The sequence below is a fragment of the Sus scrofa genome, chromosome 13 (genome assembly GCF_000003025.6).
Source record: "Sus scrofa isolate TJ Tabasco breed Duroc chromosome 13, Sscrofa11.1, whole genome shotgun sequence".
Classification (NCBI taxonomy): domain Eukaryota; kingdom Metazoa; phylum Chordata; class Mammalia; order Artiodactyla; family Suidae; genus Sus; species Sus scrofa.
In genome coordinates this window covers 14886120-14905955 of record NC_010455.5, presented here as the reverse complement: position 1 = coordinate 14905955, position 19836 = coordinate 14886120, and the positions used below count along the sequence as shown (strand labels likewise).

At 35.7% G+C, this 19836-nt stretch overlaps 1 protein-coding gene across 3 annotated transcripts in view; it reads right to left on the bottom strand.

The window, feature by feature from the left end:
• ZCWPW2 (zinc finger CW-type and PWWP domain containing 2) overlaps positions 1-19836 on the bottom strand; it is a 141941-nt gene that overhangs the window by 21449 nt on the left and 100656 nt on the right. For all 3 annotated transcript variants that reach the window (XM_021071484.1, XM_021071483.1, XM_021071485.1), the window contains exon 5: positions 12694-12740. In XM_021071484.1, the coding sequence (XP_020927143.1) occupies positions 12694-12740 (47 nt within the window). The remainder of the gene's footprint in view (positions 1-12693; positions 12741-19836) is intronic.

Here is a 19836-nt window from a genome sequence, read left to right as displayed (position 1 = left end):
AATCTGCATAAACTGACCTGACATTGCCCATTTCCTTAAGTCACTATTCATCTAAATTAAAAATCTCTTTAAGCAAGAAGAACAAGTTTGTTAGCTGTGTTAAATCTGAGGGCATAAAATTCTGATTAGCATTTTATGCTCACAGAAGACAAAAATATGTTTCATAACCTTTTGAGAATCATTGTCAGTCAATAATCACTGAAGAGCTTTACTTTGACAGAAAAGTGAATCCATACCTTGAATAATGTACATAAACTCCTTGTCAAAACTCATCATATAGAAAGAAGAGCCAATATTCTCATTTCCCTTTGGTAAATCTGCTGGGAAAATATTCTTAGAATAGGATGAAAATTGGTTTCATGAAACACCGTAAATGATGGCTATTACTTAACATGAATATCTGGAGAGTACAAATAATAAAGTTAAGGCTTTGGACCCAGATAATATTTGTTTTTAACACCTCTTTGAAGAGGAGGGAAGGTTGAAACAATCATTTTCTAGCCCTATTTTAAACACAATTTCAATAGATCATCTACAAACATAGTGTTTCTTACCTAAATGTCCGTCAATGACCAATGCTTCAGTCTTTACTAAAGGAGTATTCTTGTGAGATTTGGACAATATCAGAGATCAGTCCCTGGCAATACAACTTAAAAACATCTTGCACTCTCTCCAGCCATATGTAAGTTCACACTAAAGCACTGTGGATTCTCTGCTTTGAGAGGCTTACCAGAGAAAACACTGGAGTGTGTGTTCAAGCAGTGAGCTGAGACACAGGAGAATATTTTCCCTAAAAACAGAAATTGGCCACTATACTCCTTTAAACAGAAGGCATGAAAAGGTCTTCTATTAACACCTTCCAATCTTCGCTGAGGATAGAAAGAACAGGACACTTTCAGGAAATTCTAGGGTTATGAACTTCACTGATAAATTTTAAAGCCTTGCACTTGATTTTTTAAAATAGTCTTTGACCATCCATCTATACCAGTGATAGAACACAGAACTTCAGGAAGTTTATTTTTTTAAAAATAGTACAAATGGCACTCATGTCTACAGAGAGCTTCAGAGCTCAAAAGACAAATAGGAACAGAGCATCTAGGGAGGAAAGAGCCCCACGGAAAGCAGAAGAACAGAACTTAGGTAGTTGTTTACCTAAATGAATGAAGTTGATAAACTAGATTATTTGACCTACAATTGGACACTGTTTAAAAATCCAAGTCTGTTGAAAACAATTTCTATTTGTGTATAGCTTTTCCTAATGTCATTAGATATTTTAGCAAGAGAAATGTTGGGGGAAAAAATAGTGTTTCTAAGGAAGACTTTCTAGAATCTACATATTTCAATTTAATTCTAAAAAAGTGATGCACAGAGATCAATCAATGATTATAGTCCTCATATTATACCTTTTTTTCCTGGCTGCTCAGAGGGTTAAGGACCTGGTATTGTCACTACTGTAGCTCTGGTTACTACGGTGGCAGGGGTTTGATCCCCGGCTTGGGAACTTTTATATGCCTTGGGTGTAAACAACAACAACAAAACAAGAATAAACATTGAGACCTTCATTATCTGTTTTACCATTTTTCTCTCCCTCAGGGTAACTGGCTTGATTGTTTGACCCACAATCGCTCAAATATTCTGAACATTTATCCTCAACAATACTGCAAAGGAAGATGCTCTTTCTTCTACACAGGAATAGATACTCTGTACAATAGCACAGTTTTTTTTTAAAAAAAAAAGACTATTTAAACATTTTTATTTGGACTGAGCCTTTACATCAGCTCTCTGAGGATCCCAGAGGTTGAAATAAGACATTCTTGCACCTAGATTCATGGAAGCACATGGAGGATACACCTTCCTTTGTTTGGTCTGGGGGACTATGTTCTTAGTATGTGGGGGAGTACAGATAAACTTGTGGGCAGAAGCCAAATGTTTAAAATTGAAATTATAGACTAATCCTAATAAGCCATAAGTAAATTCTATTAATTTTCAATGGCATATTTTTTCTCAGTGAAAACAATCTCCCTTTGCAAATAGAGAAATAGTAGTTATTACTATGAGGCATAGAAAGATCATTTTAGTATCTAGTTCAATATCTGTAATCTATAAAATAAATTCATTGTTCAAATTCCTATTGTACATTATATCAATAAAAATACTTCTATCAGTTAGCAATACTGGTTTTGGTTTTAATGAAGCAGGATGAGGAAGCTGTTGAATAAGAAATATCCCAAACTTTAGAATAAACCCAGATTTATCTTGTGTGTAGCTTGACGCTGGAGAGGTAATTTATGTGTCTCTGGATGAGAGAAGGTTTATACTTACAATGAATTATAATCAACAAAATTGAAACAGACTATGTAATACAACCTTTAGTCCCAAATAACAAAGGACAACATCTATTCTTCACGTGATTAACAGAACTCAAGGTGAAGGGGTTTTTGTTTAACAAAAGAGCAATAATATTTTGTAGAATTATTTTTATTGCCTTCTGGCTCAAAGTTAAAATACAGAATTGAAAACGTAGAGTTATGGTTGAACAGTTTTAAATTTCTGGAATCTGTGACACCAGATTTTAAGTATCACTAAACTCAAATTCCAAGTGAATTAATAATAACTGGATTGAATTTTCAAATAGACATTATGTGTAGAGAAACAAAAATTAGTACAATCTCCTATTATTATAAAGTAGTCATTTTAAAAAAAAGTATACTCTGGAGGCTTTTGTTTGTTTGTTTGCAGCACTTGTGCATGCAGAAGTTCCTGGGCCAGGGATTGAACTTGCAATACAGCAGCAACCCAAGCTATAGTAGCAACAATGCTGGATCCTTAACTCCCTGCACCACCAGAGAATTCCACTTTTTGTCTTTTAATAGTCAGGATGAAAAAAATTCTTAAAAGTTAAGAGAGAATATTACTGATAAAGATTAACTTCTGTTTACCAAGTACCAGATCTGCACAACTAAACTGGATTTTTTCAGATAAGTCAGTGCACTGGGACACGTCTATGGTTTAGGGTAATTCCCTAAACTGGCAACCTTGCAAAGCACCCCTCAAATGTGCAACCCCTACAATAGCAACAAGAGACACCAGCAACCCATAAATAGAAAACCTACTATTTGAAAGCCAGTTTCTGGCCAACACCTTTCGGACTACAATCTGTGAGCCTGGAGAGCAGCATGGTCCTCATACTAGGATTTCCTTGTTTTACCTCCAGGGAAGAAAAACAAAGTGGTTTTCTATTCTGTTATACTCACACTGATGCATGCTTCCCTCTATTCCCAGCTCCTCCCACGGCCCATCTTAAGAAAACTACAAGGAGATGAGCTTGGTTGCTCAGATTCATAAACTGAGTCAAATAAAAAACAAAAAAGGAGGGGGTGTTTAAGCAAATATACAAGTCCCAAAGAAGATTTTCCTATTTAAGAAACAAATACCATTATCCACACCAGAAAATAGGTACTCTAAATAAAGGGGTCTTTGCTTGCTTTCATAAATCATATATAAAAGGCTTTGGATACCAGTAATTAATTCATTTTGTCTAATTTTAATATTTTCTATGAATAATTATTCTATGGAATTCCTATAGATTGCAAGTCAAGATAAAAGAGTAAGGAGTTCCTGCCATGGAGCAGTGGGTTAAGAACCCAACTGCAGTGGCTCTGGTAGCTGTGGAGGTACAGGTTTGATCCTCAGCCCAACGCAGTGGGTTAAAGGATCCAGCACTGCCACAACTGTGGTGTAGGTCACAGCTCACAGCTGTGTAGGTCTGCAGCTCACATTCAGTCCCTGGTCTGGGAACTTCCATATGCCATGGGTGCAGTCATAAAAATTAAAAAAAAAAAAAAACATAAAAGAAGTAAATCTTGCAACCTAGGCAGGTTTAGTTATTAAGTTACTAAACAATATCTCATTAAAAATCCCTCCCCTGGAAGGCTGTTTCATAACCCTGCCTTACAGTGGGACAGAGTTTGAGAATAGGGAAACTGAAATTAGTATGAAAAGAACCTTATATGTTAAGGTTTCCATTGATGACTTAAAGTGATACATGGACAATTTTCTGTATTAAGACATGTTTATTTACATATATTTCAAAATGTAAAGCACATCAAAAGAGTGCATTTACACTTTAAAATTTTGGTTAGGACATTTTTTGGGGTAATGAAAATGTTCTCAACGTTAATCTGGAATGGTAGTTACATGGGTATATATACATTTAAGAAAAACTCATCAAACTCTACACTTTAAGATCTCTACACTTAATTTCACTATGTTTACATTCTACTTCAATAAACAAATTAAATTGAAAAAAGGTAAGTCAAATGAAAGAAAACTATAGTAACTAACAGTATAGAAAATGGCAAAATGAGGAGTTCCCGTGGTGGCTCAATGGTTAACGAATCCGACTAGGAACCATGAGGTTGCAGGATCTATCCCTAGCCTCGCTCTGTGGGTTAAGGATCCGGCATTGCCGTGAGCTGTGGTGTAGGTTGCAGATGAGGCTCGGATGCTGCGTTGCTGTGGCTCTGGCATTGGGCGGCGGCTACAGCTCCCATCAGACCCCTAGCCTGGGAACCTCCATATGCCGGGGAAGTGGCTCTAGAAAAGGCAAAAAGACAAAAAAAAAAAAAAAAAAAAAAAAAAGAAAAGAAAAAAGAAAAAGAAAATGGCAAAATGATAATGGAATGCCTGAACAAGTCAAGTTTCGGGAACACTGGCCTTTGGAAAGGTGAACGATACCTACAAGCAAAATCCAAACAGAATCAAGGAGTTTTGAAGCCTGATTATGACTCTTCCCAAGGGGTTACTCTGCTCACTATTCTTTCCTGGGATTTCTCTCTGCCTAGGGCTAGAAGCCCGCAGTAGAGATCTATTATAATATTTATCTTTGTAGAAAGATGCATATAAAGCTAAATGATTCAAGTGAGTTGCAGTAAATGAATTCTATATCAATAAGCAAGCTTATTAATTAGCACAGATATCCAAACATTGTCATAAAATTTAAGCAACTTCTCTTGCAATTGGGCAATGAAAATTTTCTGCTTATAATAAAGAATTTTTGCAATAATTGGGGGGAAATGTATTTTTCATCCGAAAATATAATAGCTTGAATTTTCATACACAAATGCATATATCAAAAGAGTAGTCACTAATTTTGTCTTATAAGGTGGTATAAGTTAAACATTTTTTGCATTAATAAAAATAAACTGTTAGGAAAAAAAGGTACCCCCCCACACACACACTCTCTCTCTTCTCTCTCTATATATAAGCCCAAAAAATTAAAAAACAGAATTGAAAATAGATCCTTTCCAATTAGTCACAAACAAATACATGGGCTAGCCTTAATTAGAAATATATAATATTCTACACTGAAAAACTAAAGCAAAATGAATAAAGAGACAAGCTATGTTACTACATGGGTGCACCTAGTATTACAAACATGTAATTTCTCTATAAATTAATACATAGATTTTCTATATACCAACCATCACCTCAACAAAACTTTTCTTGGGACCTGACTCAGTATTTCTAAAGTTCATCTGTATGCTGTTAAAACTTCTTAAATTGTGCCTTTGTTGGGGTTTCCATGGGAAAGTCAAGGCAGGGTAGAGTAAATAGTTTAGGACCAGGAATTTTAAATAATTCTGGAAGGTCCTGGTCTAGAGAGGTGGCTCTTCAGTTTCATAGAACCTGGTCCTGGGACGATTTAGGGAAGGAGAAATACTGGCTTGGTATTTGAGAATTTGATAAGAAGGCAGTTTGTGGGGTAGAGCAATGAAGCATCACCAATTAAAGAAAGGATCATATACATTAAAAATAAAGAAACAGTAACTAAGGCAATTTGGAATTTATTTTAAGACTAGATACATGAGGGTTTTTTTTATTTTTTACTTTATTTTTTTGCTTTTTAGGGCTTCACCCGCAGCATACAGAAGTTCCCAGGCTAGGGGTCAAATCAGAGGTACAGGTTCTGGCCTATACCACAGCCACAGCAACGCAGGAAACAAGCCTTGTCTGTGACCTACACCACAGCTCATGGCAATGCCGAATCTTTAACCCACTGAGTGAGGCCAGGGATTGAACCTGCATCCTCATGGATCCTAGTCGGGTTCATTAACAGCTGAGCCACAAAGGGGACCCTGACACATGACTAGATATAGACATTTTGACATGTTAACTGCTATATGTTATATTATGAAGAAGGAATATTATATAAGATAATAAAAGAAAAACAGTAAAGGGAAAGATAACTTATTAGTCAATAAATGGCATTGAGGCAACTGGTTAGTAGGGGAGGAAAAATGTCTTTTCCCCCTTCCCTTCTAAGTTCTCAGTTGGGGCCCCCGTAACAAAATACAGATTAAAAAATGCAAGGCATACATATTTACCTAAATATCTATATCTAGTCATGTATCAGGGTCCCCTTTGTGGCTCAGCTGTTAATGAATCTGACAATTTACCTCAAGTCAAAGAAATATGGCTAAAACAGTAATAGAGTATTATGTAGACTGGCAACATCTTTAGTATGCCTCTCAACAGTGTGGCATCTGCATGCCTGTTGGTGAGAGTGTTACAACCTGACAACAGGCTCCCATCCCTTTCTCAGTAATCCTTCTCCTGTGAACTGTTCTGAAGAAACAATCCAAAACATGTGGTAGGACAAGAAGCTACGCTCGGGAAGAGTCTCACCTAAGTGTCACCAGTAGCAATAGGAGAAAGGTTAAGTGAATCATATATAACATATTTTGTTTTAATGAAAGGGCAGTCTTCTAAAGCTTGTCTCAAAAGTCCTTAAATCCTAAGAGAAATATTTTACTACATATCCATGGAACTAAAATGCACAAAAAATAAAAACTACCTAAACTTTATTCACTCAAACTAAGCTTGAGGCTAAGCTTGCTAATACTTTCAACAACTAAGGAAAACTAAGTAAGGTTAACAAAAGCACCTAAGGGGAACTTTGTGGCCATGGGAAACTCTCCAACCATAATGAGCTCCTTTGTATGATGATGATGGCAATGTTTACTCTGCCTTCCATTGATAGGGTCTGAAAGAAAAGACAATGTTTGTGGAAAGGCTTTGTGATCTGAAAGTACTATACAAATGAAGTATTGTTTAAAAGCTAGAATGCACCCCTTCATAAGCATGAAATTTGAGATTCTTTAAGAGTCTAATATACTAAATGATTTAGATACTAAAAAAAAAAGACACTAAAAAGTGATTTAGTATCTCAAAGATGCTAAAGTGATTTAGGAAGCCAGAAAATTGCTTAATGAAACCGTGGCTTGCAGACCCTGAGACCTGGATTCCTCTCTCAGCTCTGACACAACTGTTAAGTCACTTAATACCTCTGGAACAGTGTCTTTGTAAGAACAGTTATGGTAATACCTATTTCTTACTGATACTGTGAGGCTCAAATGAGGCAGCCTGTGTAAGCGTCTCTCAAACATAGCAGATCTTTTACAACCTAGTGACCTTCTTTTATAACAAATACTTTGAAACTTATCATTCCCTATCTTGATGTGAAACTCTTAGACCACTAACCAGGAGTATCCTGGTTCTTTGTCTTCCTTTTAGCAACCCTAATCTCTAAACTCTTTTAGTAATATCATTTAAAACCCTAACCAGAGAATGCAAATGGTGCAGCCACTTAGGAAAAACATACGGAAGTTTCTCAAAAAACTAAAAATAGAATTGCCATATGATCCCGCAATCCTACTCCTGGGTGTATATCCAGACAAAATTCATTTGAAAAGATACATGTACTCCAATGTTCATAGAAGCACTATTTACAATAGCCAAGACATGGAAACAACCTAAATGTCCATCAACAGAGGAACGTATAAAGAAGATGTGGTACATATATACAATGGTATATTACTCAGCTATAAAAAAGAACGAAATAGGAGTTCCCATCATGGCGCAGTGGTTAACGAATCCGACTAGGAACCATGAGGTTGCGGGTTCAGTCCCTGCCCTTGCTCAGTGGGTTAACGATCCGGCGTTGCCGTGAGCTGTGGTGTAGGTTGTAGACGCGGCTCGGATCCCGCGTTGCTGTGGCTCTGGTGTAGGCTGGTGGCTACAGCTCTGATTGGACCCCTAGCCTGGGAATCTCCATATGCCGCAGGAGCGGCCCAAGACCAAGAAATAGAAAAAGACCAAAAAAAAAAAAAAAAAAAAAAAAAGAACGAAATAATGCTATTTGCAGCAATATGGATGGACCTAGAGATTTTTATACTAAGTGAAGTCAGTAAGAAAAAGTCAAATATGATATCACTTATATGTGTGATCTAAAATACGATACAAATCAACTTCTCTATGAAAGAGAAACAAGACTCATATACATAGAGAACAGACATGTGGTTGCCAAGGGGGAGTGACAGCGACAGGGAAGGATTGGGAGTTTGGAGTTAGCACATGCAAACTATTACATATAGAATGGATAACAACAAAGTCCTACTGTATAGCACAGAAAACTATATTCAATATCCTATAATAAATCATGATGAAAGATGAATTCAATAATATGAAAAAGAATATATAAGAACATAGTTATATATATATATAACTATATATAAGAATGTATAATTATACATATAAAGAATATATATAGTTACATACAAAAACTGAGTCATTTGCTGTATAGCAGAAATTAACACAACCTTGTAAATCAACTATACTTCAATAAAATAAATTTTAAAAAAATCTCTCCTTGCAAACTGGCTCAGTTAGAAGCTGCATTCTACTCCCTCCCTTTGCTACCAGATATGGCCATGTTACTAAATTTTGCCAACAGGATGTGAGAGAAGTGACATGTGCAGCTTTGGGTTTTCTTATTCAACAGATCATCTGTACTCCTTTTCTACTTTACTTCTCTCCATGGGCCAGAATGTAGATGTGTTGGTGCAATCAACTTTCAACCATAAAGATGAGGACCATACCCTAATAAGACAGAGGGAGCGACTTTGTGGGGCAAGGCCTGGTCCCACCCTGAATTGCTGGCTCCCTTTGGTCAGGTACATGATAGAGGTGAACTTCTATCCTGTACGATTCTCTGTAGTTTGGACTCTCCTGTCACAGTACTATAGTCTGTGTGCTAGTTAGTACATCTGACTACAGGAATAATTTCAAAAGACTGTAACAGCATTATTAAAAAAGTGAAAAAATGTGTTTATAATAAAAACCAATGTATTTTTCTTTGTATATGCTTAGGAACAACTACATATGAAGACATCAGCCATAAGATATATGTTAGTCATCCCTGTCATGATGCAAGTGAAGCAGGATGGTCACAGTCATGCTGCATAGGATCTATGGGAAAATGTCAGCGGAAGCAGTGGTACAAGGAGAGAAACCACGTTTAGTAAAAGATCAGACATTTGCAACTGATAAGAGAAAAGAAACTAAGCTTAAATGAAATAGAGATAATATTCCAAAAATAAATTACAGATTGCCTGAGAAGTATAGAAAATGAGAAGTCTGGCATTTTCCAACACGAGCTTGCCAAAACAATTCCCAATGGGGAGAATAATTCTCTGTGCCATGACATGGGATGACCTAGTAACAAAATGTCCAGAAATATACATATCCTTTCTTGAAATTCCATAATATATCAGCACATACAGTCAGTCTCTAGTACTTGAAAAGAACTTGACCATAACTTTCCATAGGTGAGGAAGAGTATCTTGATAAATTTGGAAAAAGAAACAACAATATGGAGTTTCCATGACTTTAAAAAGAAAAAAGAAAAAAAAAAAGGAACAACAATATAAGATGTACATAAAAACTTAGGTAGACTTTTAAAGTCTATATCAGAGTAAGACTGGAAAACAATATGCTAACCCAAAATAATTTCAATATGTAATGTTTATAACAGATTTCTTGTCAGTAGTCTAAAAAAATGGAGGGTAGCAACACTACAAAATATTTGTAAATGCTTATTTTTTAATTCAATAAGATCAATATATTCCATGTAACTGTTAATTTAGCAACATTTGATCATAACTGTTTTAAAAAGCATCTCAAATTTCCTTTTACATATTTGTAAATGTTTTCCATGGTTTCTAAGTAACTACACTTCCACTGTTTACAAGTAAATATATGGTTGAAGACGTTAAAATGTGTCGAGTAGAAAATAAGTAAATTATTCAATAATTTCAAGAAGAATATGTTCATTCCCTTTCAGCTTTCTTCTCCATAACACATCCTCTAAATTCCTTGGCTTTTTGTCTGGTATGTTATATTTCAGTATGGTTTTACATTAAATCTCTACACAGTTACATCTGCAGTTTGTTGAGCCCAGCAGGATATTCAAAAATCACTTGTAATGTCGGACAGTTCCCATTACACAGTGCTGTTCCCTGCACTGCAAGATTTCTAGTGTCCCTAACCTCTGCCCAATAAAATGTCTTGTATTCCCTCAAATTACTATGTCCCAAAACATGTTCACAAATTCTAAAACATTCATCTCAGTATCTTTCGAACTATCTGCAGTAAAGGACCAGTTACCTCCCCCTGCCCCCCGATTCTAAGATCTATACTTTCATATTTTAAAAAGTTACTGGGGAAAAATGAAATAAAAAACAAAAACATACAAAATACAAGTTCCATTTTATTAAATTCAACAGACAGAACTTACTCTGTCAAATTACCATAGAAATTTCTAAATGGTTACTCTCAGCTTTTGCTTTTATCTCATTGCAGAGCAATAAATAAATAGTTCACAGGCAGCTCTGGTCCATGGGCCACATTTTGAGTAGCAGACAGTTCCTAGAGACAGTTCTGCTTTTATTGAAAATCACTAGCAAAAATAAAGTGATATATATAAATGTTAGTTATTATCTTTATAATCTTTTATGCCAGATATTCTTTAGCAGAGACTGAAATCAACAATTCTATCCACATTAACAGCCCTGCACTACTTCACATACTCCTGTCTCAATCTTCAGACACACAAGTCCTATTTCCTTCCTTTTTTAAGCGGCAGTCTTGTCTGTCTTCTATGATACTGAATTCCTGAATTCTTTTCTGCAAAGGTGCATCAACAGTATTCAGCCAATGAAAAGTCCAGATTCCTTTTATAAGGCCCAAACCAAAAGGATAAAACAAAATTGGATTTTTTATTTTTTGGCCACTCCATGGCATATGGAGTTCCCTGGGCCAGGGACCAGATCCGAGCTGCAGTTGCAACCTATACTTCAGCCATGGCAACACTGGATCCTTAACTCACCGTGCTGGTTGGGGATCAAACCTGAATACCAGTGCGCCAGAGATGCCACCAATTCTATTGCACCACAGCAGGAACTCTCCAAATTGGAATTTTAAAAAATGTTTTTTTTTTTTTTCACAGCTGCACCTGCGGCATATGGAAGTTCCTGGGCTAGGGGTCAAATCAGAGCTGCAGCCACAGGCCTATGCCACAGCCACGGCAAAATCAGATCCGAGCTGGATCTACAGCCTATGCCACAGCTGGATCCTGGATCCTTAAACCACTGAGTGAAGCCAGGGATTGAACCCACATTCTCACAGAAAGAACACTGCATTCCTTTTTTTTTTTTTTTTTTTTTGTCTTTTTAGGGCCGCACCCATGGCATATGGAAGTTCCCAGGCTAGGGGTCAAATAGGAGCTGCAGCTGCCATCCTACTCAACAGCCATAGCAATGCAGGATCCAACCTGTGTCTGTGACCTAAACCACAGCTCACAGCATTGCTGGACCCTTAACCCACTGAGCGAGGCCAGGGATCAATCCTGCATCCTCATGGATACTAGTCAGGTTCGTGACCACTGAGCCACAATGGGAACTCCCAATGTTGCTAAGCTGCTGAGCCACAACAGGAACTCCCCAAATTGGATTTTAAAAGGTCTCATAAAATATACCTACAGAGAAGACAAAAACGATGCTCATGTCACTGCCTATCCATCTGCAGGTTTGAGCCTGACATCCTCTCCTTACTCCTCCAGGTTATACTAAACCTTCTGTGGGTCCACCCTCTGTCAACCCAGCACTCAACATGGGAAGCAGCACAGTTTAGGCTTTTCTTTCAATCACAATTCTTTTTCTTCTGACACAAATAAATTATCTGTCCAGTAGACTTTGTTTTAGGCATTGACTCTCTTTATCAGGGGTGTTCCGTAAAGAATATTGTCACTTGAGGAGATGTCAAGGTTCATCCTATTCCAATCATAGTTTTGACAGTGAGTATAGATAAACATCTCTCTGCATACAATATACAGCATGACATGTTAAATTTTTAATATTCTTTTAAAATTTAAAATGTCTTGACTTTACAAATTTCATTAAAAAGATTTGTACAAATGTCTGATGTGGAAGTTCTCTACTTAATTTTAAGGTAAAGTCCATATTAAGCTGTGAATTTTAATAATTTGAATTTTATGAAGAGTTTACAATACAATAACATGATACATAAAAATATTTTAATATATGAGAGTATATACAGGTAAAAGCAACTATTTGTTAACTTAAAATTTTCTATTATTCTAGGATCTGATAATTTTACAATATTGATATAAGTAATAAATATTAAATTTTAGTGTCAACCTAACTTTTAGAAGAAAAAAACTGATGTCACTTTGTTTTTAATTAATTGCATTTTCTTTTTAAAATATTAATCAAATAGTATTAATAATATGGATTTCGAAATCTGTGTATTATATTTAATAAAACATCATCTTACCCTTTTCTTGGCCACCACTGCAACTTTGCCATCTGCTTTGGATTTGTCTGTAAGATAATAAAGTATGGCTGTTTCAAAAAAGTGCCTACACTCCTGTTCAAATAAATGCAACATTACAGTTAGAATTTTCTACTTCCGCATACTGTGATAGGTGTTTTCAGTGGTTCTTTGGATCAAAATGCTAAAAAAAACTCAGCTCCCTGAGCTCAGTGAAACAAAGTAATCCAAAATAGTAACAATGGAGATTCATATACTTATTTGACAACCCCCTTTCCTTCAAATCTGATTGACTGGTTGGCAGTCCTCAAGGTAGCATCCAATGAATCTCATTTACTGGTGCTGGCAGCTTGTGTGCTCTGGATTGTATAGGACTTGGAATTAAATCCCATCTACTTTTACTTGCACGTTTACTACATGTCAGACATGGAATAAGGACTTCATAGAGACAATATCTTATTCAGTCCTAGTGATAGGCTTGTAAGGTATGTACTCCATCCTTACTTCACGGCCTGAGGATGTCACTTGAGGAGATGTCAAGGTTCATCCTATGCCCACTATACTTTTGACAGTGAGTAGAGCTAACCATCTCCCTGCAAATAATATGCAGTGGGGACGGATACAACCAACTACAAGTCCGTTATCTTTATGCCTGTTGCCTCTTATTTGGGCCCCTGTGTTGCCAACAGTGGCTCAGAGAAAGACTCAGCAAGAATGAAGACTACAATCAAAAAGAATACAGTTGACCTTTGAACAACATGGGAGTGAAGAGTGCTGACTACTTGTGCAGTTGAAAATCTGTGTATGACTTTGGACTTCTCTGAAACTTACTAACAGCCTAATGTTGACTGGAAGTCTTAGCAATAACTTAAACAGCCATATAACACATATTTTGGATATTTATCACATACTGTATTCTTAGAATAAAGTAAGCTAGATAAAAGAAAATCTTATTAAGCAAATCATAAGAAAGCAAAAATACATTTATAATACTGTATACATCAATGCTATAATTTTATGCTATCTGTTTATAAGATGAATCATCTGTCAGTACCTACATCAATATTATCTTACATGATACAAAACACTTAGGATGTTATACATATCACTAACACTACACACCAAAACTGAAAATACAATATGAAAAAGAAATTTTTGTTCATATTTATTTACAGGTATAAGGATTCATGCACTGATAACAAAGCAGCAGCAATATGACTGCTTTATGGTACCCTAGTATAATTTATATGATTGCTTCACAGTAGCCTCACTTATACACTAATGAATGAGTCATAATAAAATTTTTATGACATACAATATTAGAGTGATGCTGATAAAACAGTGTGGAAAACACTTACAATTCATGTAGAATGGATAAGCAATGAGGTCCTACTGTGCAGCTCAGAGAACTGTATCTAATCTCTTGGGATAGAACATGATGGAAGATAGAAAAGAAAAAGAATGTATGACTGGGACACTATGTTGTACAGCAGAAATTTACAAACTACTGTAAAGCAAATACTGTAATTAAAAAGTATTAAATACTTTAGTAAATACTTTAATAAAAATGTTATTAAATACTTTAACAAAAAATAGATGACCAAAAAAAACCAGGCTGTTGATAGGATGATATGCTGTTTTCCAATTATGAGAGCTACACTGTACTATAATGTAATTCTTTGAAAGCAAATTTATAAAACACTAAGAAAATCAACACGATTAATTTTATGTTAAATATTACTTATCTTGTGCTTATGTAAGCACAGGCATCCACTTCAATACAAGCCTTATACATTATTTTACATGATGAATGCTTGGTGATGACAGTGACACAAAAACATCTCATATAGTTCTTCCCATACAATTATTAGATTTTCATATGGAGATACTCACAAAATACACAATAGATACGTTTATTAACTGTACAGCATGATGACAATTTACTAGTCATTAGATGGCAGTGCATCATCATGAAGAACTTTATCCTTGTCATTTTCACTTCAGCAGGCTGAGGAGGAGGAGGAAGAGGAGGGGTGGTGTTACTGTCTCAGGAGTGGCAGAGGCGGAAGAGGTGGAGGAGGTGGAAGGAAAGGCAGGAGAGGGAGGCACACTCGGCATAGCTTTATAGAAAAACATCATAATTTCTGACTTTTTTGCTTTTTCACTTCTCCAAAAATGTTTCTATGTGATACCATCATTCTTCCACCAGTTGCTTTGGTTCCCTTGCCTGTATCATGGAAGGGGCCATATCATAAAAAGTCAAAAGTAGGAGTTCCCCTTGCAGCGCAGTGGAAACGAATCTGACTAGGAAACATGAGGTTGCGGTTTCAATCCCTGGCCTTGCTCAGTGGGCTAAGGCTCCGGTGTTGCCGTGATGTAGGTCACAGACGCTGCTCGGATCTGGCATTGGTGTGGCTCGGATCTGGCGGCTACAGCTCTGATTAGACCCCTAGCCTGGGAACCTCCATATGCCACAAGTGCGGCCCTAAAAAAGACAAAAGACAAAAAAAAAAAAAAAAAAAAAAAAAAAAAAAGTCAAAAGCAGGCTTGAGTAACTGGAGAACTTCTGCTAGATTGTCTGATATTGTTTTTTGGCTCTGTTTCTTCTGCATCTTCCTCATCATCTGGCACTGTTTGGGAGTTACTCACCTCCATCAAGTCTTCTGTTAATTCTTCTGGTGCGGTATCTAGTGGCTCTGTAACTTTATTTAGTGATTCTAGTGCCTAGTGTGTCATAACTCGAAATCCTTTAACCCATCTTTTGTTGACATACCCACAATCTCTTTCATGATTTCCTTGATTGGCTCTGTTGTAAATCTTGTGAATTCATGTGCACATGGTCACTGTTTTCTCCAGCAGAAATTTATTGTTTTGGGCATGATATATTTCACGGCTTTTCAGTAAAAACAGTGATATCTTCAATGGTGTATCCTTCTAGTCTTCCATGACGTTCAATCAAAATTCTCTTCCATGGTGGTGACAATTCTTCCTATAGAGCACACAATGTAATGAGCCTTAAGGTCCTTATGGTGCCCTGATCTAGAAGCTAAATTACAGACTTTGAGTCTGGGGACAAGTAACTCACTTTTATGTCTTCAGTGTTAATTCATATAGTTCTGGGTGGCTAGAGGCATTATCTAAATCAAAAGAACTTTAAAAGGGATTCCCTTATTGGTAAGGCACTTCCTAACTTTAGGGACAAAGCATTGATGAAAGGAATCCAGAAAAAGGCTTCTCGTTGTCCAGGCCTTCTTGTTGTACAACCAAAGATTGGCAGCTGGTGTTTAATTTTTCCTTCAAAGATCAGGGGTTGGCAGATTTATAGATAAGGGCAGTCCTGACCAGAAACCGAACTGCATTTGCACAGCACCACGGAGTTAGCTAGCTCTTTCTACCTTAAATGCTGGTGCTGGCTTCTCTTCCTTACTAACAAATGTCCTTTGTGGCATTTTTATTTTTTATTTTTTTCAGAATAGGGCACTTTAATCTGCATTAAAAACCTGCTTGGGCAGACATTCTTTCTCCTCAGTGACTTTCTTAATGGTGTCTGGGAACATGTCTGCTGCTTCTCCTATTATCTTGACATTTCTTAAGCCAAACCTCTTTCTAAAACTATAAAACCACCCTTTGCTGCCATTAAATTCTCCAGCTTTAGATCCTTCACTTCCTTTTGCTTTAAGTTGTCAAAGAATGACCTCACTTTTTCTCAGATCATATTAGAGTCTACAAGTATGTCTTTCTGATAGCAACCTTGTTAAAACGCACATTAAGGCTGCATTTTTCACGCCAGATAAAAAGGTATTGTGAAAAATGTGCACAGTTTTCATGCATGCTGGTGCAGCCACAGCTATGGCTCCACAAATCTCCTTTTCTTTTTTAACAGTGGCTAGATTCATCCATCTTGAAATGGTGGCAATGTCAGCTGAAGACCTCAGTCTAAAGTACTTATCAAGCAATTCAACTTTCCCTTGTCATGTCATGACTTCTTAGAACTTCCTAGCATCACAAGTAGCACTGTGTGGGCCCCATGGTGTTGTTCAGGGTTTACAGTATTACACTAAACACAATGAAATATGTGAGAACCATGAGACCACTTTGTACTCTAATATGCAACTTAGTGGAGAGATGAACTGCTCACGTGAAGGTCACAGCATTTTAAGCAGATGTGCACTACACTTGAGCTCACCATGGCGGCAACAGGAGATGATTATAAAGTTATTAGCATGATACAATATGTACTAGTGTTAATTTTATGTGATTATTTAACATGCATCTTTACATATGTTTACATTTCTCTGCACTGTCAATGGTGGTGTGTACAATTATGTGTTTGAGTATATTTTGATAAATTTTAACTTTTTAGAATAGATCAGCATGTATTTTATGGTAGTAAATGATAAAATAGACTAGTACATTTACTGGTCTATTTATTTTATTTTATTAAGTTTATTCTATTTAAAGTATAGTTGATTTCCAATGTTGTATTAATTTCTGCTCTACAGCAAAGATTTAGCTACACACACACACACAGACATATTCTTTTTCAAATTCCTTTCCATTATGATTCATCACAGGATACTGAATAAATTCCCTGGGCTATACCGTAGGACCTTACAGTTCATCCATTCTATATGTAATAGTTTGCATCTGCTAACCCTAAACTCCCAATCCATAGCCCCTACTCCTGTCCCCATGGCAACCACATGTCTCTTTCTCTATGTCTATGAGTTTGTTTCTGTAGATTAGTTCATTTGTGTCATACTTGAGATTCCACATATAAGTGATATCATATATTTGTCTTTTTCTGTTTATAGTATGATAATCTCTAAGTCCATCCATGTTGCTGCAAATGGTATTATTTCATTTTTATGGCTGTGCAATATTCCACTGTGTATATATGCTATATCTTCTTTACTCATTCATCTGTCAATGGACATTTAGGATGCGTCCATGTCTTGGCTATTTAAACAGTGCTGCTATGAACATAGGGGTGCATGTATCTTTTCAAATTAGAGTTTTCTCTGGACATATGCCCAGGAGTGGGTAGATCATATGGCAACTCTATTTTTAGTTTTTTGAGGAACTTCCATACTGTTCTCCATAGTGGCTGTACCAATTTACATACTCATCAACAGTGTAGGAAGATTCTGTTTTCTCCACACCCTTTTCAACATTTACTCTTTGTAGACTTTTTGATGCTGTCCACTCTCACTGGTGTGAGGTGATACCACACTGTGGTTCTGATTTGCATTTCTCTATTAATTAGCATGATGAGCATCTTTTCATGTGTCTATTGGCAATCTGCCATTCTTCTTTGGAGAAATGTCTATTTAGATTTTCTGCCCATTTTTAAATTGGGGTCATTGTTGTTGTCATTGAGCTGTACAAGTCGTTTATATATTTTGGAAATTAAGCCCTTGTTGGTTGCATCATTTGAAATATTTATGCCAAGTCTGCATGTTGTCTTTTCATTTTGTTTATGCTTTCCTTTGCTGTTCAAAATCTTGTAAGCTTAATTAGGTCCTATTTGTTTACTTTTTATTTTATTTACATATATTTTAATCATTCATGACATATTAACTTTTCCTTAATTTTTTCAGTATTTCTAGACGAGGCAATTCATTGGTGAATTTATTGTCAAAAATCTCCAAAAATTTTTCCATATATTTATTTTATTAAGAGGATTCATGAAAATCTGCATTTAAGTGGACTCACACAATTCAAACCCATGTTATGCAAGGGTCAACCATACAGAAAATTATTTCAAGATATTTTGATGTGTGAAAAAGTATAGGTGTGTGTATTAGTAAAAATTATTGTCATAACTGGTGAATTTTTAGAAAACATTCAATCTGGAATTCCATAACTGAATAGGTTACATGTAAATATTTATTCATAGGTATGTTTTAGAAAACTTAATACTGTGGTAATGAAAAATGGAAAGAGGTATGGGCATTAATAGTAAAGTTAGGATTACATTAAATATTAAAGAAAAATACACAGAAATTTATCAATATAGGACTATAATGCACAATTAACATGTAAAATGAACAAAAAAAATAAGTAGCCAATAATATAAGAGTAAATAAATGCCTGCTATTTAAAAGCAAATTTTGCAGTAAAAAATTATTTCCATGAAACACAAATCTAGAGCAACTTATTGTATTTGTACCCACAATTGTCTGGCCACATGTAAACTGTCCTTTATCCTATGTTCAGATGTATGCTTAAATAATTCCTTCTTCTAAAGCACACTTTCTCCCTATTGATAAATGTGTAAGACCATCTACATCATAGATGATTCTTCCAACCAGGAAGACATCCACCTCTTTTGCAAACCCACTGTCATCTTGTCATACAGATTTCTTCCCTGTATTATGTCTAAGCACTCTACAAGACTAGAATGTGCCTTTAAGGCAGGGACTATTTCTCATATTAAGTTACTGTACTAGACAATGTGAGATATAAAACACCTCAGTGTCTTTATTTATAAAGCAGGAATAATAATTGGTTTATTGTGAGATTTAAAAAATATAATATACATAAATAAAGCTTCTAAAACAGATAACATAATCAACAATGCTCTTTTCCATTTTAGCTAATTGGTGTGTGTGTGTGTATGAGAGAGAGAGAGAGAGAGAGATCTTAACCCTTGCAATATTAGGAAAAATAGTTCAGGGATATATTTCACTATTGTATCATCTTTCTAAGTGATTCCATCATTTTTCCATTTAAATATTTTATTCTTTTAAGCATAGTTGAAAATTATTGGTAATGATGAAATAGCAAAATATTAAGATAGAGGAAAAATAAGATCACTGAAATTCCACAATGCATTTTAGATTTATAAAAGCCCAGTGTAAGCTGATCATTAAAAGACAGAATAAGCTTTATTGTATTTAAAATTTTTTCTCTTTAAAACCACACAAAGAGAAACATAAAAACTACAATTGGATCCACAGGAGCTTGATCATATATTGAGAATTAATGATAACAGAATAGAAATTTATGTTTCTCCTCAAATCAGAAGTCATTCTTATGTAAAATTTCCAGTAGGGAGATGAATTGGGAACAGAAATATTCAAACTGTTGTTCAGGGAATTTTCTATGTGCAAAAGTTGCAGAGCCATCTCCCAATGTAACAGA